Source organism: Podarcis erhardii (genome assembly GCF_964252035.2).
Source record: "Podarcis erhardii genome assembly, chromosome: 7".
Lineage (NCBI taxonomy): Eukaryota > Metazoa > Chordata > Lepidosauria > Squamata > Lacertidae > Podarcis > Podarcis erhardii.
This window is the reverse complement of record NC_138511.1, coordinates 91,956,203-91,982,607: the sequence shown is the minus strand read 5'-3', so window position 1 is coordinate 91,982,607 and position 26,405 is coordinate 91,956,203. Positions and strand designations below refer to the sequence as shown.

The following is a 26,405-nucleotide window of genomic DNA, read 5'->3' as shown; positions in this document are numbered from 1 at the left end:
TCCAAGACTTTGGCCACCTCATGAGAAGAGAAGACTCCCTGGAAAAGACCCCGATGTTGGGAAAGATGGAGGGCACAAGGAGAAGGGGATGACAGAGGACGAGATGGTTGGATGGTGTTCTCAAAGCCACAAACATGAGTTTGACCAAACTGCGGGAGGCAGTGGAAGACAGGAGGGCCTGGCGTGCTCTGGTCCATGGGTCACGAAGAGTCGGACACGACTAAACGACTAAACAACAGCAACAGTGTTTTTTTAAAAATACATAGTGAAAATTATTATTTTAAGTATTGACATTTAAAAATGCTTTCCTAGCTGACCAAGGCCCCCTTTGGAATTGGAAGCCTGGGCCAAGTGGCCCATATGCCCCCCTTAATCCGGAGTGACTCCGCATTGTCTCCGGAGGAAGCAGGCCTTCGCTCCCCGACCCCTCCCCTCTCTTCCCGCAAGAGGGCGTCACCTCCTTTGGGCACCCCCCCCCATCCACCCACGGGCGCATTCCTGGCGCCTGAATCAGAAGCTGCTGGGGCCGAGCAGCGGAATCCCGGGGGGGCGGGGAGTGACTCCGGATCGGACACGCTCCGCTTCCTCGCTGCAGTCCAGGAACCGGCCGAGCCAGTTCGCCAGCAGGAAGAGAAAGCGAGCAGAGCAAACTTCGCAAAAGAAGTTGGCTCCTCCCTGTGCCAAACCAACAGCTCTCTCTGGTCGGAGTGGGGGAAACGCCTGATGCGAATCTATTAATTCGGAGCCGCTTCGGATTGTTAGTCTCAAGGAGGAGCCGCTCCTCCCTCGCAAACTGCTCTTTGTTGTTTAGTCCTTTAGTGGTGTCCTCCTCTTTGTGACCCCCTGGACCAGAGCACGCCAGGCCCTCCTGTCTTCCACTGCCTCCCGCAGTTTGGTCAAACTCACGTTCGTAGCTTCGAGAACACTGTCCCACCATCTCGTCCTCCATCGTCCCCTTCTCCTTGTGCCCTCCATCTTTCCCAACATCAGGGTCTTTTCCAAGGAGTCTTCTCTTCTCATGAGGTGGCCAAAGTCTTGGAGCCTCAGCTTCAGGATCTGTCCTTCCAGTGAGGTGGGCTGGTTTGGGGGACTGCCTCGTCCTGAATGGGGTAACTGTGCCCCTGAAGGACCAGGTGCGCAGCCTGGGAGTCATTCTGGACTCACGGCTGTCCATGGAGGCGCAGGTTAATTCTGCGTCCAGGGCAGCTGTCTACCAGCTCCATCTGGTACGCAGGATGAGACCCTCCCTGCCCGCGGACTGTCTCGCCAGAGTGGTGCATGCTCTGGTTATCTCCCGCTTGGACTCCTGCAATGCGCTCTATGTGGGGCTACCTTTGAAGGTGACCCAGAAACTACAACTAATCCAGAATGCGGCAGCTAGACTGGGGACTGGGAGCGGCTGCTGAGACCATATAACACCAGTCCTTGGGGGCCAGTCACTCTCTCTCTCTCTGCCTGACCTACCCTGCAGTGTTGTTGTGAGAATTAGATGACGGCAGGGGAAACTCATGTCTGCCAACTTCAGCTCCTTGGCCGCCGGAACCACATAACACCGGTCCTGAGAGATCTGCATTGGTTCCCAGAACGTTTCCGAGCACAATTCAAAGTGTTGGTGCTGACCTTGAAAGCCCTAAATGGCCTCGGTCCAGTATACCTGAAGGAGCGTCTCCACCTCCATCGTTCTGCCCGGACACTGAGGTCCAGCTCTGAGGGCCTTCTGGTGGTTCCCCTGCTGCGAGAAGCCAAGTTACATGGAACCAGGCAGAGGGCCTTCTCGGTGGTGGCGCCCTCCCTGTGGAACGCCCTCCCATCATATGTCAAAGAAAAGAACAACTACCAGACTTTTAGAAGACATCTGAAGGCTTTCAGGGAAGCTTTTAATGTTTAATAGATTATTATATTTTAGTGTTTTGTTGGAAGCTGCCCAGAGTGGCTGGGGAAGCACAGCCAGATGGGCAGGGGATAAATAATAAATTATTATTATTATTACAGAACTGTTTTTAGAAATAAATGATGGAACGGACAAGCCCATCAGCAGGGTGTGTGAAGGCAAGGCGGTGTGTTGTTTCTTAGCGGCGCCTGCCAATTCATAGTGGTAGACTGCCTTGGAAGCTGGAGGTTCGACTGAGCTCAATGGGATACACCTCCAGTCATTTTTCCCCGCAGCTGCGAGCCTGCAAAAGGCAGGGCATGCTGGGAAGTCATGAAAGGGTGGGGATGAGAAAGGGGAGTCTGAAATATATATATATTTTCCAAAAAAAATTATTTGTTTTTCCAATATTTTAACAAACACAACAACAAACAAGAAAAACATTACAAGATCAAAAAACAAACAGACACACAAAACATTTATCTTAACTGTTATAATCCCACTTTTGTTATCATTGTAAAGTGACCTCCTCATATCCCCCTGGTTGAGTTTCCAAATAGTTCATCATAGCAGTTTTCCAACACTATTTTCGTAAAAGATTTACTTGTTCAATTAACATCTTTATTTCTTTTCATTTTGACTTCAATCCATAATATTATACAATTTCACATAGTTACATCCTAGGCCAGTCTGTTACTCACAAATATTTCTATTTAAATTGAAATATATTTACACACACACACACACACACACATTCAAAAAGGACCTCTATCTAGCCTTTTGAAACAGTCATGTAAGGGGAAACTAAGAGATAAGAGAGATTTTAAGAAAGATTGGGAACTGTTTATGCTGTATTTAAAGAACTATTGTAAAGAAGGCGACTCACAATGAAGAAAACAATCAAACAAAAAAGATAAGATGTAATATGGGAAAGATGATTAAAAAAATTGAAACGACTGTAACAATATTTAACTGAAAGATTATAAAATGTAACTAAAAGACAACAGGCAGGAGAAGGAAATACTTAATGAACCCGAAGTTGAGGTTGGGGGAAGAAAGGTGGGGATTTATATACTATTTTGTTGAAAACATGAATTGTGATGAATATAACATTTGTAAAATTCAGTAAAAACTATTAAAAAAAGAAAAGAAAGAGTCATTTAACGCCGATCTCAACCTCGTTCTGTCTCTTTTCTTTATTTCTGGCACGGCAGGCGGAAATTCAACCGGTGAAGCTTTTCCCCAGCAGAGGATTCCAGCCGGTGGGCGGGCGCTAGGACCCCGCGGCGCCCTCCGGGCGGCTCCGCTGCAGTGACTCGCTCGGGCGTGGTAGATCCCGCAGCGGACCCGACGGAGAGCCGCCCGCAGCAGAAGCGACCCCGCAGCAGCCTCGGCCCCAAGGTAAGAGGAGTCTGGGAGCAGATCCCGACCTGCAGGCTGGTTCTGGGCACCAACTGGGGTTTCTTTCTTCTTCCAGGCAGTGGATCCCTTGGGGAGATCGCGGGTGGATCCCGGTCCCCCCATTAATAACTACGGGGAGGATCTACTTCCTCCACTGGGCCTCCTCTGGCTCCCTTGCCCTAAATCTTGTCCACTGTCCATTTCCCCTCCCTCTAAATCCCCTGGAGCCCATTTGGACACGATCCGGCGCGCGCTAGATCCCTCCCTGCTCTATCTCTCTCTCCCTCTCAGCATTAGTTTCCGTTTTGTAATCTACTCCCCCCCGCCGCAAAACTCGCCCTTCCTTTTCACACACACCTCCTCTCCTTCGAAGGAGATCTCTTACCCACCCACCCTAAATCACCCGGGCTGTCGTCATTGTCAACCCTACTCAGAGTAGACCCATTGGGATTAATGCACACGACTCACCTCGGCCCATTGATTTTAATGGGTGTTTTTCTGAGTAGACCTTAGTTGGATACAATAGCCCTCTTTTTTCTTGGATCCCCCTATATCTGGTGATTTCCCACTGGGAATGCTTTTCCTTTCCCGCCCAACTTTTTCCGTTGTGGGTCCTGTATCCGTTCCTGGGATCTGTTGCCCTTGGACCCAATCCGAGGCCATTCCACAAACGATGCCTCCCAACCACCCTTCAAAAGTTCCAGGAACTTTATGAGGTCTACAATGAGACGCATATGGTGTTGGGAGCAAGATAATCTAGTAAGGGATCCATTCTAAGGTTACCAGATTTTTTCAGTGAATCCAGGGACACTTTACAACTTCAATCGATTTTGTATGGGGACTGATTTGTAAATCCGGGGACTTTCCCCAGGAAACAGGGACGTCTGGTAACCTTAATCCATTCACCTTACAGGATTTAATACTTTGCAGAAATTTTGTCTAGGGATTCTTCTCTCTGTGTGTGTTTTCCCAGCCCCAAACTGCCCCAATTTAGCCCCGATCCCTGCATCGCAGGGGGTTGGTCTAGATGACCCCTGGGATCCCGTCCAAATCGACAATTCTACGATTCTCACAGCTCCTTTGGCGATAGGGCTGTACACACTCTCTCTCTCCTAGGCAACACTATTGCAAACTCCTCCACAAACCATTGCAAAATATTAGCTCCAGCGAAGTCAACCGATCCCTGCTCTCTGTGTTGAGCTGCTCTCCAAACTGGGGAGGGTTCCTCTTGTGTTGGAGCATTTTACTCTGCTGCAATGGTCTGGATCCCGGCCCAGATCTCAAGGTTTCAGTGCAGCCATCTCCCACTTTTGTTATATTTCAGGAGCGGAAGCACACGCCAAACCATCCTTTTATTCCGAAGCATTCTTAAATTTCCAGGAAACCTTTTTACTTTGTGGGGGTGGGAAGTCAATTGCGCACAGTGGAGCTTACTCCCAGGTAAACGTGCCCAGGACCCCAACAAAGGGCAGATCCGTACATTTGAAGCATATTCAATGCACATTCAAAGAGCATGTCTTCACCCCAAGAATGCTGGGAACTGTAGTTTGGTTCAGGGCGCCACAAATGGTAGCTTTGTGAAGGGAAGCTATGATTCCCAGGATTCTTTGGGGGGAATCATGTGCTTTAAATGCGCATTTGCTATTCTTTGAATGTGTGGATGTGCCCATAGTTTAAACAGAAAACCCTTTTTTGTAACCGCAGGGAACCCTGGGAGTTGTAGGCAGGGCCGTCAATCAGGAGGCTAACTGGCAGGCAGATCCGTAAGCGCCGGCAGAACTGCACACCCCAGACTTCCTTCCGAGGAGGAGCCTGGGACAGTTAATCCGGTTTCACTCCACCCGACAGACACGCCAGGCTGTTCGGCCTGCAAAGTTCCTCCAAAAACACACACACAAAAACCCACAAGACAGGAATGTTGGAACGGACATTTCCAGCTTCTGTTTTTAAACTGGTGCTCCAAAAACATTTCTTAAATGCCTTCCTTTCTCCAAACGCCAGCGATGTTTCTTAGAGGGTCCTGCTCTTAAGTGATTTCTTTAGGTTTTTTTTTTGGGGGGGTGTTTAACAATCTAGTGGAAAATGAGATTAAAAAGAAGAAACATGGGGTATTTGGGTCGTCTTTGCAGCTTTGGAAAGAAAAATGCGGATTTTACTAGCTGGGGAGAAGGAAGTAACTGGGGAAGTCTGAGCAGTTTTATCCAACTAATGCACACACACACACCTGGCCAAACATGGTGTCTTCTGTATGTTTTGGACTACAATTCCCATCAGCACTAGGTTTGGGGAGGCTGGATGTCAGGATTCGCAGGTAGTAGTAGTAGTAGTAGTAGTAGTAATAATAATAATAATAATAATAATAATAATAATAATATTTTTAAAAATAATTTTTATTTATACCCCGCCCTCCCCAGCCAAGGCCGGGCTCAGGGCAGCTAACAAGCAATAAAAACAAGTTGAATGAATACTACTTAAAAACAAGATTAAAATACAACATTAAAATATTAAAATGCAGCCTCATCACAGGAGAAAAGAAAGAGGGGGAGGGAATCAAATTGGCTCCCAGCCAAAGGCCAGGCGGAACAACTCTGTCTTACAGGCCCTGCAGATCTAGTATTGTTTAGATCTATAGTATAGTTCTATAGTACTGTTTAGATCTACTATAGATCTAGTAGTGTGGGAGGGTGTGGGGACAAGGAGTGCTTAGAGCAGGAAAAGTCGATTGCATTCCCTCCCCGCTGCCCCTTCCTTGTCCATATGGGATCAGAATAATTTCCGATCGCCCAAACTCCCTCTCTGTGTCCTCTGCTCCTCGCCACCAACATTTAAAACCAGAATTAGCGCTGTTCGGGTGTGACGAGATTTGCAAATAACCCTTCCCCGGAAAGGTTGAACATGCAAAAACTAAACAAAACAAAAACCAACAAAGAGTTTCATGGCACCTGTAAGATCAGCATATTTCATAGAATCATAGATATGGGAGCGGGGTCCCTGGGGGTCATCTAGTCCAACACCTGGCAAATATGGCAGAAACGTTTCTGGACCCCAGTCCATTTCTACCTGAATGCAGGGTTATCCTGAGCTGCAGGTTTACACATGCACACATGAAATCACGCACAAATGGATACGCACACGGTTAGGGGGTGGGAATGGTTAAGATTGAGGACCAGCGCCAGATTTATGCATAAGCTAAACAAGCTATAGGGATGCGGGTGGCGCTGTGGGTTAAACCACTGAGCCTAGGGCTTGCCGATAAGAAAGTCGGTGGTTCGAATCCCCGTGATGGGGTGAGCTCCTGTTGCTCCCTCCCAGCTCCTGCCAACCTAACAGTTGAAAAGCACGTCAAAGTGCAAGTAGATAAGTAGGTACCGCTCCGGCGGGAAGGTAAACGGCGTTTCCATGCGCTGCTCTGGTTCGCCAGAAGCGGCTTAGTCCTGCTGGCCACATGACCCGGAAGCTGGACGCCGGCTCCCTCGGCCAGTAAAGCGAGATGAGCGCCGCAAGCCCAGAGTCGGCCACGACTGGACCTAATGGTCAGGGGTTCCTTTAGCTTTAAACAAGCTATAGCTTAGGGCCCCACTCTCTTGGGGCCCCCATAAAATTTAAAGGAAAATAGAACCTGCATGTACATTTCCAAAATATATGATAAAAAACAAATAAAATAAAACCTACGTACAGCAACCATGTTTTGTGTTGTGTCGGCTCCTATGATGTAAGTCATGGGCCCCGCCTGCTCGCCTGCTCCCTCAAATATCCCTGCTTTGCTCCTTTATATATATAGGGTGCGCACATTCTGCATGGACTGGTTGTACGGCAACATGTGCAAATGGCTTGAGATACCTATGAGGTCCACAAATTACCATCTAGCATCTATTCAACACAAAAAATAGCTGAGGGCCTCATCAAACCTCAATCCGGCCCTCTTGAGGGCAGTAGGAAATAAAATGCAGGAAAAGTACAGGGAGTGGTGATTACCTTTTTTGAACGGTGACCATTAAGTTGAGCCTGTTTTTTCCAAGCGTGGCTAAAGACCTTTCCCTGAGCTTTTCTAAATCCCCTGATCTCGTTCCTCCTGTTCCTCCAGGAGGGGGTGCACCGCATTAAAATAGTCTCTATACAGAGTTTGTGGCAGGGAGGGGTTAACTGTTGCAACCCAGCAGCTGCCTTGTTTGCATGCTATGCCTTTGACCCCCACCCCCCTGCAAGGAGGGGTCCCATTTCATGTAACCCCCCCCCAAAAAAAAACTATTCTCAGGCACGCTTCTATGAGGCTGATATCTAGCCTTTGGGTACAGGCGGAATTTTTACTATTAACCTCTTTGAGTATTCTTTGGGAAAGAAAACAGGATGGAGACATTTTAAACAACATGCACCATTCTTTTTCTTCTTTTTCTTCCCTCGTAGCCGAGTAATACTGTCTTCCATAAACACGGTTTTAACAATGAGTCCGTAAGTGACTTTGGAGGCCAATTCTGGATCCCCACGTCCTTCCACAGTGGGGACATTGGTTTCCGGGCAGCAGTTGATCCTGGTGTGGATTTGCCAAGCGTGCCTTCCTCCTAGCACGTTTCTCCCTTGCGTCCTGAGTTCGAGTGTCTTCAAAGCCCAGGACACCTTTGGTCAAGGCTGTTCTCCAACTGGAGCACTCGCAAGCCAGGGTTTCCCAGTTGTCAGTGTTTATACTACATTTTTTAAGATTTGCATTGAGACAGTCTTTAAACCTCTTTTGTTGACCACCAGCATTACGCTTTCCATTCTTAAGTTCAGAATAGAGTAGTTGCTTTGGAAGACGATAGTCAGGCATCCGAACAACATGACCAGTCCAACAAAATGACCAGTCCAACAAAACTGATGTTGAAGAATCATTGCTTTGACACGGGTGATCTTTGCTTCTTCCAGTACACTGGCATTAGTTTGCCTGTCTTCCCAAGTGATGTGCATTAAATATGAAGGGTCATAGTTTAGTTTTAAAAAGAGGTAAAGGCAGAGGGGGTTCTCCCCCCTTTTTTGGAGTGGGTGGGTGTTACACCCTGTAAATTGATAAATAAAGGCAAGACACCCTGCTGCATAATATTTTCCAGACATCACATCCAGAAATCTATTCCAGTTTTGTGGTGTTCTTTACAGTGTAATCCTATAAATGTGAGTCAGAAAGAAAGAAAGAAAGAGCTCCATTGACTTCAATGGGACCTTCTCCCAGTCTGTGGGCACAGGATTATATTATCATTGGTTGGAAGTTTCTTCCTATTTCCTTGAAGTTTACTCAGAGATGTGTGAATTTATCCCTTAATTTGTTCATAATTTGTTTGCCCATTTAATCATCCCTGATTTCACCTCTTCATCTTTTGTCTCCCATTCTGGCAGGATGTTATATGCACCCTTCAATAATAAACCCTTCAATAATAATAAGCAGAAGTTGTGTGTTTGTGTGTGGGTGTGTGGGTGTTAAACAAACTTTCCTTTTTCTCCAAACAGAGAAAACACTTCAGAAAATGTTCCTTGTCAAAAACTTCCTTGGTGGAGGAGGAGGTGGCGGCGGCGGAGGGGGCAACATCAAGATTGGGGGAGCGAACATCAACATTGGCAATGTTATCGGAGGGTTTTTAGGTGGTGGAGGGGGGAGTGGAGGCGGTGGAGGCGGCGGCGGTGGAGGAGGCGGAGCCATGGGCATCCTGGGAGGAGTCATCAGCGCCATCAGGTGAGTTTTTAAAAAAACGAGTTTGTTTACAACATATACACAAACGTTTATAAAACAAAGAACAGCAAAACCATAACCAAAAACAAATTTAAAAAGTATACAGTGGACACTCGGGTTGCGAACATGATCCATGCGGGAGGCACAACCCACAGCGTTTGCAACCCGCGTCTGCGCATGCGCGGGTTGCGATTCGGCACTTCTGCGCATGCACAAAGCGCGGTTTAGTGCTTCTGCGCATGCGCGACCGCCGAAACCCGAAAGTAACCCGTTCCGGTACGTCCGGGTTTCGGCGGTCAATATCCCCAAAAAACGCAATCTGAAGTGGCTGTAACCTGAGGTATGACTGTACAAATAATCCATAACAACGTACCCTAGATCAGTGTTTCCCAACCTTTTTTGGGCAAAGGCACACTTGTTTCATGAAAAAAATCTCGAGGCACACCACCATTAGAAAATGTTTAAAAAATTAACTCTGTGCCTATATTGACTATATATAAAGTAACTCTCTTTAATAGGAATCAAATAAACACAAAGAAAGTATTTTATAATTATCATGAAATAGTAAGTACCGTATTTTTCGTCCCATAGGACGCTCCGTCCCATAGGACGCACCTACTTTTTTGAGGGGGGAAATAAAGGAAAAATTTTTTTCCTTTATTTCCCCCCCAAAAAACCAGGTCGGGGAACAGTGGGATGGCGGTGCTGCGCCTCCCCGCTGTCCCCCGAGCTTGTGGGGCTGGCCCATGTCTGCCTGGCGCGAGGGGCGCTCTGCTTCAGGGCGCCCCGCGCGTCCGGCGGCAGGCTACAGTCCGCAGCATGGGGAACCCTCTGTTTCAGGGCGCCCCATGCGCCCCCCGGGTGCGCAAGGCTTGCCAACACGAGCGCGGAGCACGGGGCGTCCTCCGAAGGGCGCCCCGTGCTCCGCGCTGCCAGCTGCCGCCCGCAAGCCTTGCGCTCCTGGGGGGAGATCCCCCGGGTGCGCAAGGCTGGCCAACACCAGCGCGGAGCACGGGGCGTCCTCCGAAGGGTGCCCCGTGCTCCGCGCTGCCAGCTGCCGCCCGCAAGCCTTGCGCTCCCAGGGGGAGATCCCCCGGGTGCGCAAGGCTGGCCAACACCAGCGCGGAGCACGGGGCGTCCTCTGGAGGGCGCCCCGTGCTCCGCGCTGCAGGCTGCTGCCCGCAAGCCTTGCGCTCCCGGGGGGAGATCCCCCGGGTGCGCAAGGCTTGCGGACACCTGCGTGGAGCACGGGGCGTCCTCCGAAGGGCGCCCCGTGCTCCGCGCTGCAGGCTGCTGCCCGCAAGCCTTGCGCTCCCTGCGTGGAGCACGGGGCGTCCGACTCGCCTCCCTCCCACGGCACACCAGCCGACGTCCCGCGGCACACTAGTGTGCCGCGGAACACCGGTTGGGAAACACTGCCCTAGATATATACAAAACAAATAGCGAACAACACCCCCCCCCCATATTTCTGTTCTTCCTTTCTTCCAGTTGACTTCCTTCATCCTCTCTACACGGTTCTCTTTTCATTTTTAGTAAACTATCTCCATCATAGTTTGTTATCCCCCCCCCTTTTTAATACAATTTTTAACTTAAGTACCATAAATTATCCTGCAGAAGTTAATCGAAACAAGTCCAAGTATTAATTGGAGGGGACTGCTTTTTAAGGTGTTCTCTATGTTTCCCCCATTCTTTTTGAAATTTTTGCTTGGACTGACCCCCTAATTGCCTCTGTAAGTCTGGCCAGTTCACTGTAGTCAAATAATTTATCCTGCCATTCTTTTTTTGTCGGTGTTATTTCTTTTTTCCCAAATTTTTGGCAGTTAGTGAGTTTATTATATTGCTTATGTAACTGGCTTGTAAATAGCCACTTGCCTGCTTACCAGGTAACCGGAAAGGGAAGACAGTGGTAGTTTTTCTTCCAAGCGTTTAACGCAACCCAAATTATTGCAGAGGCATGCAGGTATAAATTATTATGGCCTTATACCTTGTCTGCCACCCTGTGGCAGGGCAACATAAAAATGGCCCAGCGATCTGGGATCCATCCAGCCACAGTTCTCACTGGATCCCACCAATCAAAATATGTCAGTTCCTTCCTAATGTGATTGGAGATTTCACTATTTAGGCTACTAAGGCAGCAGATGGATTCATCTGAGTCAAAGGTCTGACCCTGAACCCGCTATTAGTGCCAAGTCCCAGCCTGAAAAATGAGGAGGGATATGAAAGAAGAGAGGAACTCTGAGCACGTGCAAAGTTATTTTCTCCAAAATCCTTGAGCTGCTACATTGCACACATCTTGGATTAGGCTTCCAGAACTGAAATAATAACTTGCAAATCAGCTCAATGCCCAAGATCTTTTTCTTATTTTGAAATGAAATATCGCTTAGGAACCTGGATCTGGGGTGGGTGTGTGGTTCAGATGTCACCTTGCTTTATTTCCTGTGTGTGTTTCTGTTTGTGTGGCTGAGAGAGAGCAATGTCATAGAATCATAGAGTTGGAAGAGACCACAAGGGCCATCGAGTCCAACCCCCTGCCAAGCAGGAAACACCATCAGAGCACTCCTGACATATGGTTGTCAAGCCTCTGCTTAAAGACCTCCAAAGAAGGAGACTCCACCACACTCCTTGGCAGCAAATTCCACTGTCGAACAGCTCTTACTGTCAGGAAGTTCTTCCTAATGTTGAGGTGGAATCTTCTTTCTTGTAGTTTGGATCCATTGCTCCGTGTCTGCTTCTGTGGAGCAGCAGAAAACAACCTTTCTCCCTCCTCTATGTGACATCCTTTTATATATTTGAACATGGCTATCATATCACCCCTTAGCTCCCAGCTCCATCTTCTCCTTCTATCCAGTCTTGAAAGCAAAAGGGGTTTATGTGTGTTCTGAGGACTAAGGAAAAGCAAAGTTCTCCACTGGGAAATACCGTACTTTTCTGTGTATAAGACGAGTACAGTCATACCTCATAATAATAATAATAATAATAATAAATTTTATTTATATCCCGCCCTCCCCAGCCGAAGCCGGGCTCAGGGCGGCTAACAACAATCAACAATCAAACCATCAGATATTCACACATTCTAAAAATATTATGTTTGCTTCAGATTGAGTGTTTTCAGGTTGCGTCCCGCCGCGACCCAGAAGTACCGGAAAGGGTTACTTCCGGGTTTCGCTGCTCGTGCATGCCCAGACGCGCAAAATGACGTCACGCGCAGAAGTGGTGAATCACAACACGCGCAGACGCAGGTTGCGTTCTGCTCATGTTGCGAACGGGCCTCCGGAATGGATCCCGTTCGCAACCAGAGGTACCACTGTATTTTCATGTGAAATCAATGTTTAAAAATTGGGGTCATCTTATACAATGGGAGTGCAGAGGGGGGCGAGTGACTGGTTGCTGCCGCGAGCCTGAGATTGTCTTCGGCGTTCGTGTGGGTGATTGGCAGCTGCTGGTGGCGAGCGGTAAGACGTTTGGTAGCTTTTGCTCAACAACTCTGGGCAATCCTTCTTCCCAAAAAACAACTCTGGACAATTTCGCCTCATTTTCTTAAATTTTAGTTCCCCAAAAGAGAGGGCGTCTTATACACGGAAAAATACAGTATTTTGCCAATGAGTACCTTTCCTTCCACTGTTTGCAGAGATGGGCTGGTAGCTGAACGGCTAGTTCGTGTTTACCGTCAGACTGGTTTGCTAGCATGCAGGGAAACCTGGGTCAACAAGCAAAACAGCCGCCAGCAGGTGGGACGAAACCCAGGTCTTCTCTATCAGAAGAAGAGTCAGGCTTCTGTCCCAAATACACTTACCTAGGGAGTGAGTCCCACTTAACTTTGGGACACTCCTTTCAGGGTAAACATACTGAGGATTGCAGTTATTATTGTACCACTTACAGCTTTGCTACTGAGATTTGGACTCTTGGGAGTGAAGTCCAGGGCTCATGAGTGGAGGAAGGTGTTTGGGACCACACTCACCCCTTACCTTTAAATAATAATAATAATAATAATAATAATAATAATAATAATAATAATAATTTATTTATACCCCGCCCATCTGGCTGGGCTTCCGCAGCCACTTTGGGCGGCTTCCAAAAGAATATTAAAATACAGTAATACATCAAGCATTAAAAGCTTCCCTAAAGAGGGCTGCCTTCAGATGTCTTCTAAAAGTCTGGTAGTTCTTTATTTCCTTGACATCTGGTGGGAGGGTGTTTCACAGGGCAGGTGCCACCACCGAGAAGGCCCTCTGCCTTGTTCCCTGTAACTTGGCTTCTTGCAATGAGGGAACCGCCAGAAGGCCCTTGGAGCTGGACCTCAGTGTCCGGGCAGAACGATGGGGGTGGAGACGCTCCTTCAGATATATATAAAGAACCATGGTACCACTTTAGAAAGTCATGGCTTCCCTCCGCCCCAAAGAATGACGGGAATTGTAGTTCGTTAAGGGCGCTGAGTGTTGTAAGGAGACACCTGTTCGGCTCGTAGAGCTACAATTCCCAGAGTTCCCTGGGAAGAAGAAACAGAAATCAGCCGGGTTTGTTTTGGGACTGGCACGGGTTAAATTGCGGATATCTCTGGATACCAGGCTGGTGACTGGGAAAAGCCAAATGTCACTTAGAGAAGGATCTGAGATATTTTCTTTGGAGCCTGAATTTGTTTTATTCTGGATTGTCTGATTTGATGTTTTAAGGTGTCAACTTGAGACTTCTTATTTAAAATATAAAGTGGTAAAGATATGTTGATAGTGATAATTATAGTTATAATAATAATAAACTTCAGGGGGGAATGGAGGATGAAATTGATGGACTATGCAGAACTTGATAAATTAACAGGAAGGATTCGAAGCCTGAGGAATCAGAGATTCTTAGAGGACTGGAGTAAATATACAAACTATTTGAAAACTAATTGTAATGAACAGATTAGGCTAGTAGGACTGCAAGAAGTTTTTTAAGGAGGATTATTTGAAATATTGCAAGAAAGACTATGAGGAGAATTATTAGTTAATGACAATTAAGAGTAATAGTGAAATTAAGAAATGCGAAATAAGTGATAAAGAACGAAAAATTATCAGAGGTGTTGATAGAAGTCTAAAACATTGTATAAGATAAAAAGTTATTTTATATGACTGTTGGAAATGATATGTTTAAAAAACCCAATAAAAATGTATTAAAAAAATTAATAATAATAATCTTCGGGGGGGAAGATTGTGGCGACCGTAACCCAGGTCTAAGGTGCCATTTGGCGATTAGATTATACAGTGGTGCCCTGCAAGACGAACGCCTCGCAAGACTGAAAACCCGCTAGACGAAAGGGTTTTCCGTTTTGGAGGCGCTTCGCAAAACGAATTTCCCTATGGGCTTGCTTCGCAAGACGAAATGTCTTGTGAGTTCCTGCGGGTTTCCCCCCTTCCCCCCCCCTTTTCCTAAGCCGCTAAACCGCTTATCAGCTGATCCACTAAAAGCCGCTTAACAGCTGATCCGCTAAAAGCCGCTAAACTGCTAATAGCGCTAATCTGCTAAGCTGTCAATGGGCTTGCTTCGCAAGACGAAAAAACCGCTAGACGAAGAGAATCGCGGAACGGATTCTTTTCGTCTTGCGAGGCACCACTGTATAACTGAGTTTCTAACACTGAGAGGGATTGACTGTTAAACCTCTCTGTGAATTGTCGGTCTGGGAGGGGAATGAGTTATTTCTTCCTTTTCCTGCTGAATCATACTTGGAATTTTCCAGCTATCCTGTATGCAAATAAGGCCACATCATGAGACATGATGACTCCAAGTCAGCTCTGCTTCTGAGCTTTCTGAAAGCAATGTTCCCACCATTCCAAGCTTTTCTCTGAGACCATGAGGGCTAGAAGCTTGGTTTAAAATTTGCAAATGCACACGCACACACAGAGAGAGACATGTTACTGTTGTTTTCTTTTCTTCCTTGCATTTTGATGCCTGGTAAAAACCTTGTTTAGACCAGTCTTCCCAGGTGTGTGGAAAGTTGAAGAAATTTTAATCTGTTTTAATATTCTAATTTTTGTATGTTTTAAAGCAGGCATCCCCAACCTGCGGCCCTCCAGATGTTTTGGCCTACAACTCCCATGATCCCTAGCTAACAGGACCCCAGTGGTCAGGGATGATGGGAATTGTAGTCCAAAACATCTGGAGGGCCGAAGGTTGGGGATGCCTGTTTTAAAGTATCGTTGTGGTTTTTTCTCAGTTTTGCTGTTTTGTAAACCATATTAAAAAACAACAACAATTAAGCGGTGTATATACTTTATGAAATAAAGACACACACATAGAATCATAGAACTAAAAAGTTGAATGGGACCTCGGGGGTCATCTAGTCCAGCCCCCATGATCAGCCTTTCTCAACCTGTGGGTCCCCAGATGTTCTTGAACTACAACTCCCACCACCCCTAGCTAGCAAGGCCAGAGCTCAGGGATGATGGGAGTTGTAGTCCAACAACAGCTGGGGACCCGCAGGTTGAGAACCGCTGCCCTAGATCAGCATTTCCCAACCTTGGGCCTCCAGCTGTTTTTGGACTACAACTCCCATAATCCTCAGCTAGCAAGACCAGTGGTCAGGGATGATGGGAATTGTAGTTCGAAAACAGCCAGAGGACCAAGGTTGGGAAACACTGCCCTAGATCATACGCGACAAATGGCTGCCCAACCTCCATGGAAGATGGAGCAAGCTTGTTTTCTCCTTCTCTGGACGGTAGGACTCGAACCCAGGGCTTCGAACTACAAGAAAGGAGATTCCGAGTCAACATCAGGAAGAACTTTCTGACTGTAAGAGTCGTTTGACAGTGAAACAGGCTCCCTTGGGAGGTTGTGCGTTCTCCTTCCTTGGAGGTTTCTAAGCAGAGATCGGACGGCCATCTGCCATGGATGCTTTAGCTGAGATTCCTTCATTGGAGGGGGTTGGACTAGATGACCCTCAGGGTCCCTTCCAGCTCTTCAAATCTTTGATTCTATGAACTCCTCTATGAATTCTGGAAGAGCAGGATATAGCTTTTGGGTGAGGCCCAGGGAAACCTCAGTTGGGGCTCATGGGAATTGTAGTCCAGCTCGTATTGAACCATCCATTCCCGTGGCGATGCTTTGAAAGACCCACCGCTGATCGCGTTTATCTTTTTTCTCCTCCATGCTTGCCGTCCATCAGTGAAGCAGCTGCTCAGTACAACCCGGAACCTCCGGTAAGTCCTTCATTTCCATTTTTCTTGTTCCGCAATATTCATTGCCGCTTGCGCTGGAGACAGGCTGCCAATTCAGGAAGCTGCCCGAAGTTTGATTTTGGCCATTGCCTGGGATTTTATTGAATAGAATTGGGCAGGCTGGGTCCGTCCCCCGCCCCGGCCTACACTGCTCTCAAGCTTCCCAGGCATGGGATTTTTCAGGTCCTTCCAGACTTCCTGCGCAGGGTCTCTCCCTCCAAGCTTCGGCCCTCGTCCAATTCCGTGCTTCTCTGCTTCTCTCTTCTCAGCCTCCTCGCAGCCACTTTTCCAACATCGAAGCCAACGAAAGCGAAGAACAGCGGCAGTTCCGGAAGCTCTTTGTGCAGCTGGCGGGAGACGTGAGTGTTTTTCTCCCCTGGTGGCCTTTCCATAAACACTGCGGACTAGCCTGTTGCTTCTGGGATTTGGCTGATGAGGGGGAAAGAAGTCTAAGGCGGGGGAGTCTATGATTCTATGAATTTGAGTTGCATCCAGCACAATGGCACTGCTATTTTGAGGCAGCTGCCCGCTGCAGTTTTCTCTGCAAACTCGGTGGGCCTTAAAGGTAAAGGGACCCCTGACCATTAGGTCCAGTCGTGGCCGACTCTGGGGTTGCGGCGCTCATCTTGCTTTATTGGCCGAGGGAGCCGGTGTACAGCTTCCGGGTCATGTGGCCAGGAGGACTAAGCCACTTCTGGCGAACCAGAGCAGCGCACGAAAACACCATTTACCTTCCCGCCGGAGTGGTACCTATTTATCTACTTGCACTTTGATGTGCTTTTGAACTGCTAGGTTGGCAGGAGAAGGGACTGAGCAACAGGAGCTCACCCCGTTGCGGGGATTCAAACCGCCGACCTTCTGATCGGCAAGTCCTAGGCTCTGTGGTTTAACCCACAGCGCCACCCGCGTCCCATCCGGTGGGCCTTACGTCTGAGTAAAATGCACATGGGAAATGCAAAACAACTTTCTCTAGGCTCTGAGCTTTCCCTTTTGCGCTGCAGCCGACACCATTCCCTTTCTTTTGTCCTAGGACATGGAAGTCAGCGCCACAGAACTCATGAATATCCTGAACAAAGTGGTGACACGACGTAAGTGGAAGATTAGTTTCCCTTGGGGCCTATAGGGGTGGTATTGGGAGCCGGTGGGATGCCAACACTGATGGGAGTGTCTCATATTTATTATTTCAGTACCTATTAAACCTTATCACCCCTGACCATTGGTCTTGCTGGCTGGAGCTAGTGGAAGATGAGGTCCCAACAGCCAAGTCCCGTCCACCCCGGCTGGATGGCGCTTCCGGTTTCTGATTCCACCATTGGTCTCAACCCCCTTTTGCCTTTTCCTTTCCAGATCCGGACTTGAAGACGGACGGCTTTGGGATTGACACTTGTCGCAGCATGGTGGCCGTCATGGACGTATCCTCTTCCCAGCTTGGGATCTGGGTCTGGGTTTTGCTCCCTCTACATTCATACACACCCACACACACCCCGTATTTTTTGCTCCATAAGACTCACTTTTTTCTTCCTAAAAAGTAAGGGGAAATGTCTGTGCGTCTTATGGGGCGAATGCCTGGTCCCCGGAGCTGAATTGCCCAGGGGGGAAAAGCTGACTGTGCTTTTGAAAGAAGGCAGTGGGGGTTGAAACAAAGCCACTGACCTAGTTTTTAGAGGAGGAAAACAAGGAAAAAATATTCTGAACGAAACGGTGGATGTGTGATTTTTGTGGTGCTTGTGGCTTTTTGCTCCTTGACTGTGCCCTGTGCAGAGCGACACAACCGGAAAACTGGGCTTTGAGGAATTCAAGTACCTGTGGAACAACATCAAGAAGTGGCAGGTAAATTGAATTTTTATTTTAATTTTTTTGCATCTAGCACACTCCTTTTTTGGGATGGGGCTGTGGCAGGGTGGATTTGATTTAAATCAAATTGATTTAAATCACAATTTAAATCACTAGTCAGTAAGACTTAATTTAAATCCATTTTACAGAAAGGTTCAACCTTGCTGGCATCCCCTTAATATTTACAGCCAAAGGAAGGTTTCATTTTTGGAATCATAAATTTTCAGAGTAGTTTTTACAGTTATGTCAAAAATGACTGATTTGGTTATACTATTGGAAATACACAGGCAGGTAATTACGAAATTGTTTAAATTTGGACAACTTTTCTGCTGTACTTCATTGGAAAGAGAAAAATAATCATTTCCTTCATAACAATTCAAACAATTTATTTAACTAAAACAATAACATTATAGCATATGTATCCATGTTTGTTAACCGATGTGGTTAAACGATTTTTTTTTTTTTAAAAAAAAAAGCTTAGACTGAGTTTTAGCACACATGAAAAACTTAAATCAAATTCCTTTTTCCTGATGAATAGCCTTTGGACTATAATGTAACTTAAACAGAAAACTATCTTTAGAAAGATTTTTCCTCCAAAAGCATTTTATTTTAAAAATCTGATTTAAGTTTTTTAAAAAAATGATTTTTAAAATTTTTATTTTAAAGAAATCATGGATTTTTATCCACCCTGGGCTGTTGTGGAGTCTTGGGTTGGTGAGGACATTATTCCGTTTAGCTGTCCTATTTGCCTTACCTGTCTTTTTGCTCTCCTCCCCCCACCCCCACCCCCAATTTTGGGGTTTTCCGGACATCAGTGCATCTACAAACAATTTGATACCGATCGATCTGGAACCATCGGCAGCAGCGAACTCCCAGGAGCCTTTGAGGCAGCAGGTAAGGGGCAAACGTGATTGGGTACCTAAAAAACGCCATCCACACCATACATTTAAAGCACTACGGCATCATTTTAAACAGTCCTGGCTTCCCCCAAAGAATTCTGGGAGTTGTAGTTTGTTAAAAGGGTGTTGAATCCCTTGCCGGAATTAAGATTGCCAGAAGAAATATCAACAGCCTCAGATATGCAGATGACACAACCTTGATGGCAGAAAGTGAGGAGGAATTAAAGAACCTTTTAATGAGGGTGAAAGAGGAGAGCGCAAAATATGGTCTGAAGCTCAACATCAAAAAACAAAGATCGTGGCCACTGGGCCCCATCACCTCCTGGCAAATAGAAGGGGAAGAAATGGAGACAGTGAGAGATTTTACTTTCTTGGGCTCCATGATCACTGCAGATGGTGAAAGCAGTCACGAAATTAAAAGACGCCTGCTCCTTGGGAGAAAGGCGATGGCAAACCTAGACAGCGTCTTAAAAAGCAGAGACATCACCTTGCCAACAAAGGTCCGTGTAGTTCAAGCTCTGGTTTTCCCAGTAGTGATGTATTGAAGTGAAAGCTGGACCATAAAGAAGGCTGATCGCCGAATAATGGATGCTTTTGAATTATGGTGCTGGAGGAGACTCTTGAGAGTCCCATGGACTGCAAGAAGATCCAACCGATCCATTCTGAAGGAAATCAGCCCTGAGTGCTCACTGGAAGGACAGATCCTGAAGCTGAGGCTCCAGTACTTTGGCCACTCCGAGGTCCAGCGCCGAGGGCCTTCTGGCGGTTCCCTCACTGCGAGAAGTGAGGTTACAGGGAACCAGGCAGAGGGCCTTCTCGATGGTGGCGCCCACCCTGTGGAACGCCCTCCCATCAGATGTCAAGGAGATAAAGAACTACACAACTTTTAGAATATATCTGAAGGCAGCCCTGTTTAGGGAAGTTTTTAATATTTAATTCTGTATTATTTTTAACACTCAATTGGGAGCCGCCCAGAGTGGCTGGGGAAACTCAGCCAGATGGGTGGGGTATAAATAAATTATTGTTGTTGTTGTTGTTGTTGTTGTTATTAATTTAAGGAACCACAGAAAGGGGAAGGGACTGAAATGTTAAATTGATTGTAAAACTAATGAAATGTTTAAACTTGAAAAGTATAAACAACAACAACAACAACAACAACAACAACAACAACAACAACAACTAATAATAATAATAATAATAATAATAATAATAATAATAATAGAAGAGCTGTTCTCTGACTAGCTCCTCCCTCTTTCCTGCCCTCCAATTTCCCCCCTTTCCTTGCCAGGCTTCCGGCTGAATGAGCAGTTGTACAGCATGATCGTGCGCAGATACTCGGATGAGAACGGGAACATGGACTTTGACAACTTCATCAGCTGTTTGGTGCGCCTGGACGCCATGTTTCGTAAGTCAGCATCGCCAGGGGTTCTGCTAGAGGGGTCCCATGCGGGTCCCTTGTTTCCTTTCCAAAAAGAGCTGTCTCGAGCAGCCGCTGGATTTGGGTCGGGTGCCTCTGGTGACCCCACCCTGAGGCTGGCTGCCTTTTCACGGGAGTCTTTGCACCCACTTGTGTGAATGTTGATACTGCCTGGGTTGAGGGCATCACTGATCCCCGGACTTCATGGCTCTTGAGTGCAGAACCACAGCCTTCCGTGATGATACAGTCATATCTCGGGTTAAATGTGCTTCAGGTTGAGCACTTTTGGTTGCGCTCCGCAGCGACCCGGAGGTAACGGAACCCGTTACTTCCGGGCTTCACTGCTCGTGCATGCGCAGATGCTCAAAATGACGTCACGCACATGCACGGAAGCGGCGAATCGCGACACAAGCAGACGCGGGGACTCGGGTTGTGTTCGCTTCAGGAAGTGAACGGGGATCCGGAACGGATCCCGTTCATATCCAGAGGTACCACCGTACAGTATTAACTTATGGTGTGGTTTGGGAGCTGCACGGTCAGGGAAAAAACAATGCTGTCCAGGGTTGTAAAGACTGCAGAGAGAATAATTGGGTGCACTCTTCCCACCTTGGATCAAATCTACGCTTCCAGGTGCCATAAGAAAGCGGCAGAGATAGCGCAGGATAGTGCACACCCCGGAAACGATCTCTTTCAGCTTCTGCCTTCTGGAAGAAGGTCCAGGGTTATAAAGACTAGGACTAGCCGCCTGAGAAACAGTTTCTATCCAAATGCGATTTTGGTTCTAAACGCAGTGTAAGGTACTCTGTGTGGGAGTAGATTGTATTTAATTAGGGGGTATCAGAGTTTTTAGAGTGCCAACCAAGCTGGGATAGCTGCGATAGCAGGCTTGTTGGTTTCTGAATGTCTGATGTAGATTTTTTTCAATTTTGTTGTTCTGTATGGGACAATCACAATAAAGATTATCATATCGTATCCGTTCTGCTTTCAGGTGCCTTCAAATCTCTGGACAGGGATGGAAGTGGGCAGATCCGTGTGACCTTGAAGGAGGTAAGGAGAATGTCCGACTCTCGTTCCACTCCAGGGCAAGGGAGCTGAGCAGGGGGAATCCACCGAGCGTGGAAGCCCAGCAAGGATCCAAAGATCTTGGGGACAGAAGGGTTAGGGTTGCTAAGGAATGAGCCGAGCAAAAAATGACCACATGCATTTATTGTTTATTTGAAAGCATTTATAAAAACACTTTTTAAAAAGCACCACAAAGTGGTGCATAATATAAAAAATATACAAAACAAATCAGAATTGTAGAGTTGGAAGGGATGCAGGAATCACAGTGGAAGCATCCCTGATAGATGGCCATCCACCCTCTGCTTAGAAACCTCCAATGAAGGAGAATACTGTATTTTTTGCTCTATAAGACTCACTTTTTCCCTCCTAAAAAGCAAGGGGAAATGTGTGTGCATCTTATGGAGCGAATGCAGGCTGCGCAGCTATCCCAGAAGCCAGAACAGCAAGAGGGATTGCTGCTTTCACTACGCAGCGATCCCTCTTGCTGTTCTGGCTTCTGAGATTCAGAATATTTTTGTTCTTGTTTTCCTCCTCCAAAAACTAGGTGCGTCTTGTGGTCTGGTGCGTCTTATAGAGCGAAAAATACGGTATATCACCACCCGAGGGAGTCTGGTCCATTCTCAAACAGCTCTTGCCATCGGGACATTCAGACTAATGTTCAGTCAGAATCTTACACCGTTTGTGGGATTCTGGGAACCGCAGTTTGTTATGGCTGCCGAGAGTCCTTAGGGGACCCCTCCAGTCTGGAGGGTGGCAACACAAAAATAGGCCTTTTCTGTGGTGGCTCCTTGTTTGTGGAATGCCCTACCTAGGAAGGCTTGCTTGGCACCTTCATTACAAGTGCCAGCTGAAAACTTCCCTTTATAACCAGGCCTTTGGCCTTAAACTATCTGTGGCCTGGGATGGTTTTAACGTATTTCTCTTTCCTCTTGCTTTTAATGTATTTATGTGGGGCCGATTGTCTGGCTGGTTGTAAGTTGCTTTGGGTTGCCTTGGGCAAGATAAAACAACAAAATTTTAATAATAATAATAATAATAATAATGCCATCACAGAGCTACAGTTCCCAGAGTGGTCCAACCGCCAATCCCTCTTCCCAGAGAATTCTGGGAGTTGTAGCTCTGTGAGTCTCCTAACGACGCTCAACACCCTTAACGGACTACAGTTCCCAGGATTCCCTGGGGGAATCCATGGCTTTTCAGAGCGGTGGGACACCGTTTTCAACGCACGGTGCAGACGGGGCTTATTTTCCTGGGCCCAGCAGAAAGAGAAGGGAGCAGCTGAGTCTCCCGTTGATTTGCGGGAGGCAAACTTGCTATAGTTTGGCTCAGGAAAAGCTTTTGCCGTGAGCTCTGCTTCCAAGGAGGGAAATAAAAGAACAAGGAGATGCTGGGGCGTAAACAGCCTATGGGTGAGACGGGGAGATATGGGGCAGGATAGGGAAGCAACAGACCAGCTTGCAGGAGACAGAGAGATGCAGATGGGGAAGGAGTTGGGCTGCTGAGATGCTTTGAAAAATGAGGACTAGAAACTTGGAGAGGATGTAGAGAGTGACGTTCGTCTTCTTTTCCCCAGTGGCTGCAGCTCACCATGTATTCGTAAGGCCGGCCCGCCTGTGGGATCGCGCTCCCCCCACTCCGTCATCACCGAGCCTATTCTGGACTGTTTTTAGAAGTTCCATGCTACATCTGGCCAGCAGTCCTCCCTTCGACGCGGGACAGTCTCTAATAAATCCCTTTCTTTTCTTTTTTCAGTTTCTCTTCCACTCCCTTTGCTAAAGCAAAAAAAACAACAATAGGGGGCCCCTTTTACTATGTTTGTTTTATTTTGCATTTTTAACCTCCATTAGAAAAGCAATTGCTAATACAGATTTACGTTAACTGTTTTGTTTACTAACAGCGGGTGGGTGTCTTTTTAAAAGAAGCCTCCAGTTTGCAGTGGTATTTGCTTTTCCTTTCCCCAGGCTGGCTCGGTTTACCGCGGTGCCCGTGCAGATTCTATAATTCGCTATAGTTTCACGACGGAACAATTGCCTTCATTTCAGGAATTGGGGAGCTGAGAGGGCCTGAATATGAAATTCTTACCCTTAGCAAAGCCACAACTCTCCTTGGGGGACCTGTGTCTGGGCTGGTGGCAAGATTGCAACGGCGGTTGCGTGTGTTCCGTGTGCGAATTCTGCACTGTGGCTGGAGTTCCCCCCACTAATCCTTGAGAATCATTCAGGAATAAAAAATCCAACACTTCCTGTAGTCTGCCATTTTAACTCCATTTGTTATGGGCAAGTTAGTGTTGTGATGGAAGTCGGACTAGACTGACATGAAGGCAACAGTACGCATCCCACAAATGAAGGAAATTCCCCCCCCCCCCCATTTATAAACCGGGGAGTGAGCCCCTGTAGCACTTTGCATGGATTCAATTTCAAAAGCAATAGGTCAGTAGCAGCCGAAGTCCACCCAAAACTATTTAAGGAACGCCAGTTATAGAGGCTTGCTGTTTATTAAAAAATATTTTTAAAAATCAAGGAACAGCTGGTATGATTCTGCCCAAGGGCAACTGCGAAATGTTTGCTTTGTGCAACCGCAGTCTTCCTGGCAGTTTAAAAACAATGTAGTACCCTTTTTTATTTTTGCAAATTGCATGGAGACTAGACTGCCATGCAGACTCCCCCCCCCCCTAAGCTCTATACTTGCAATACATATGCAATTTCTATGCATGCATTTTGAAGGAATAAAAGAGTAGAAAGACAACTGGTTTTCTCTCTCTCTCTCTCTCTCTCTCTATATATATATATACATACACAGTATATTGTGCCTTGAATGAGAAGTATTCCTAGAACAGATTTCCTTGACCATGTTGCTCTATCACCCTCTAGTGGCCCTACTTGGTATTACAGTAGGGTTTCCCCCCACTTGGGAATCCAGAAAACTAACTGGTGAAAGAGTTTTGTTTGGTGCCTTCCCATTTTAATCTGTAGAGAATTCCCCCCCCCCCCCGCCAGTATCTGCCTCTAGTGCTGAATTTCTGAATGTGGTTTTTGAAATCAAACAGTTCTCAAGTCCGGCTTTTTTAGATACCAGCCCTGGAGGGATGTCCAAATATTATTATTTTTTTTTACGCCTGCCCACTCCAACATCCTGTTTTGATGTACCCCGCTCAGAATGGGTATCACGAGGAAAGTTTGGTCCTGCATTGGATTATTATTATTTTTTTGTAAATTTGTCTAATTTTGAAAATTCGAGGGAAAAGGATCACCCACTGCCTGTCCCACTGGAACCTGGTGAAAGAGCTGTTTCAGCCAAATGAAGAGAATGTGTGCCTTTGATTTTTATTTTTTTAAAAAGGTATCCAAGACAGGGAGGGGGAGGGTTGCCTTTCTGTCGGATTGCAGGAGAACTCCTTGCCTCGAAAATTTGCCAGTTGCCTGTGCCTCTCCCTCTCCCAACACCCCCTCTGTTTTCTAAATGCAAGAATAAAAGTTGTGCAATGAGAACAATCCTCTCCAGGCATCAGTGTTTTGTCTCCGTTGCTGGCAAACCCAATGGCTTAATGCCGCCTCTTTTCGGTGAACAGATTCCATCTGTTCAATTCAGACCTGGGGGAACATTGTGTTAAGTTCATTTATCGCATTTACATTCTACCTTACATTTCAAGTATAGCTCAAGCGTCGGACATGGTTCTCCCCACCTCCTCATTTAATACTCACAACAACCCTGTGAGGTAGGTTAGGCTAAGAAGCAGTAACTGGCCCCCAAGGTTACTGTAGCGAGCTTTGTTGCCAAGGGAGGGATTTGAACCCAGGTCCTGGTCTGGCTCCATGATCACTGCAGATGGTGACAGCAGCCACGAAATTAAAAGACGCCTGCTTCTTGGGAGGAAAGGAATGACAAACCTAAACAGCATCTTAAAAAGCAGAGACATCACCTTGCCAACAAAGGTCCGTATAGTTCAAGCTCTGGTTTTCCCGGTAGTGATGTATGGAAGTGAGAGCTGGACCATAAAGAAGGCTGATCGCCGAAGAATGGATGCTTTTGAATTCTGGTGCTGGAGGAGACTCTTGAGAGTCCCGTGGACTGCAAGAAGATCAAACCTCTCCATTCTGAAGGAAATCAGCCCTGAGTGCTCACTGAAAGGACAGATCCTGAAGCCGAGGCTCCAAGACTTTGGCCACCTCATGAGAAGAGAAGACTCCCTGGAGAAGACCCTGATGTTGGGAAAGATGGAGGGCATAAGGAGAAGGGGACGACAGAGGACGAGATGGTGGGACAGTGTTCTCGAAGCTACCAGCATGAGTTTGACCAAACTGCGGGAGGCAGTGGAAGACAGGAGTGCCTTGCGTGCTCTGGTCCAGGGGGTCATGAAGAGTTGGACATGATTAAACGACAACATGGTCTGATGTGGGAACTCTGCCATTTTTACTTGATAGACCAGCATGCCGTGCTAAAGTTCATTCATACCAGTGCGTGTGACGTGGGACAACCACGGACGCTGGATTATTTTTGGAAGCAATTAAGACGTACATTCGGGCTCAGCTTCCAGCGGATTCTCAGAAGCGGCTTTCCCGTCGTGTGAAAGCTCAAATAAAATGCAGAAATCAGTAGGGAAATGCAATAAGCTGCTGTGCCAAATGTAGCCTTAAAGGTCATAGGAGTGCAGAACCGTAAATGTGGAAGGCACCCTAGGGGTAACCCTGCCGCTGCAATGCGGGTATGTGAATAATCCCTAACAGTTGGCCATCCAGGGAGACATTTGGAAATCTAAAAAAGATTCGTGTGGGTACCACATAACACCCATTTAATACTCTGAGCAAAACTGGTGATGCTCAAAATTGCCCAAACGCATGTGAAACACACATGCTCCAAAAAAGATGCAGTCAAAAAAACAAAAACAAAGGGGCAGCCCCCTTGGCAAACATTGGCAACCCTTAAGCCCCCAAAAGCAAAGAGACTCTTTGTTGTTGCTGCCAGCTTGGAATAAATGTTCCTGCCGCAGCTACACCTCTTCCCCCACTGCTTTGTTAAAAACACACACAAAGCGTCTATTTTT

At 46.9% G+C, this 26,405-nt stretch overlaps 1 protein-coding gene across 1 annotated transcript; it reads left to right on the top strand.

Annotated features, from left to right (window-relative positions):
- Window positions 1-3,148: 3,148 nt before the first annotated feature.
- CAPNS1 (calpain small subunit 1) lies at window positions 3,149-24,109 on the top strand. Its single transcript, XM_081869610.1, has 11 exons — window positions 3,149-3,271; window positions 8,747-8,969; window positions 16,102-16,135; window positions 16,423-16,512; window positions 17,184-17,241; window positions 17,501-17,565; window positions 17,915-17,983; window positions 18,802-18,880; window positions 20,174-20,290; window positions 21,291-21,349; window positions 22,938-24,109. Exons 2-11 carry the CDS (start codon window positions 8,764-8,766, stop codon window positions 22,962-22,964), a joined length of 804 nt encoding a protein of 267 aa, XP_081725736.1. The 5' UTR covers window positions 3,149-3,271; window positions 8,747-8,763; the 3' UTR covers window positions 22,965-24,109.
- The last annotated feature ends 2,296 nt before the right edge of the window (window positions 24,110-26,405 follow it).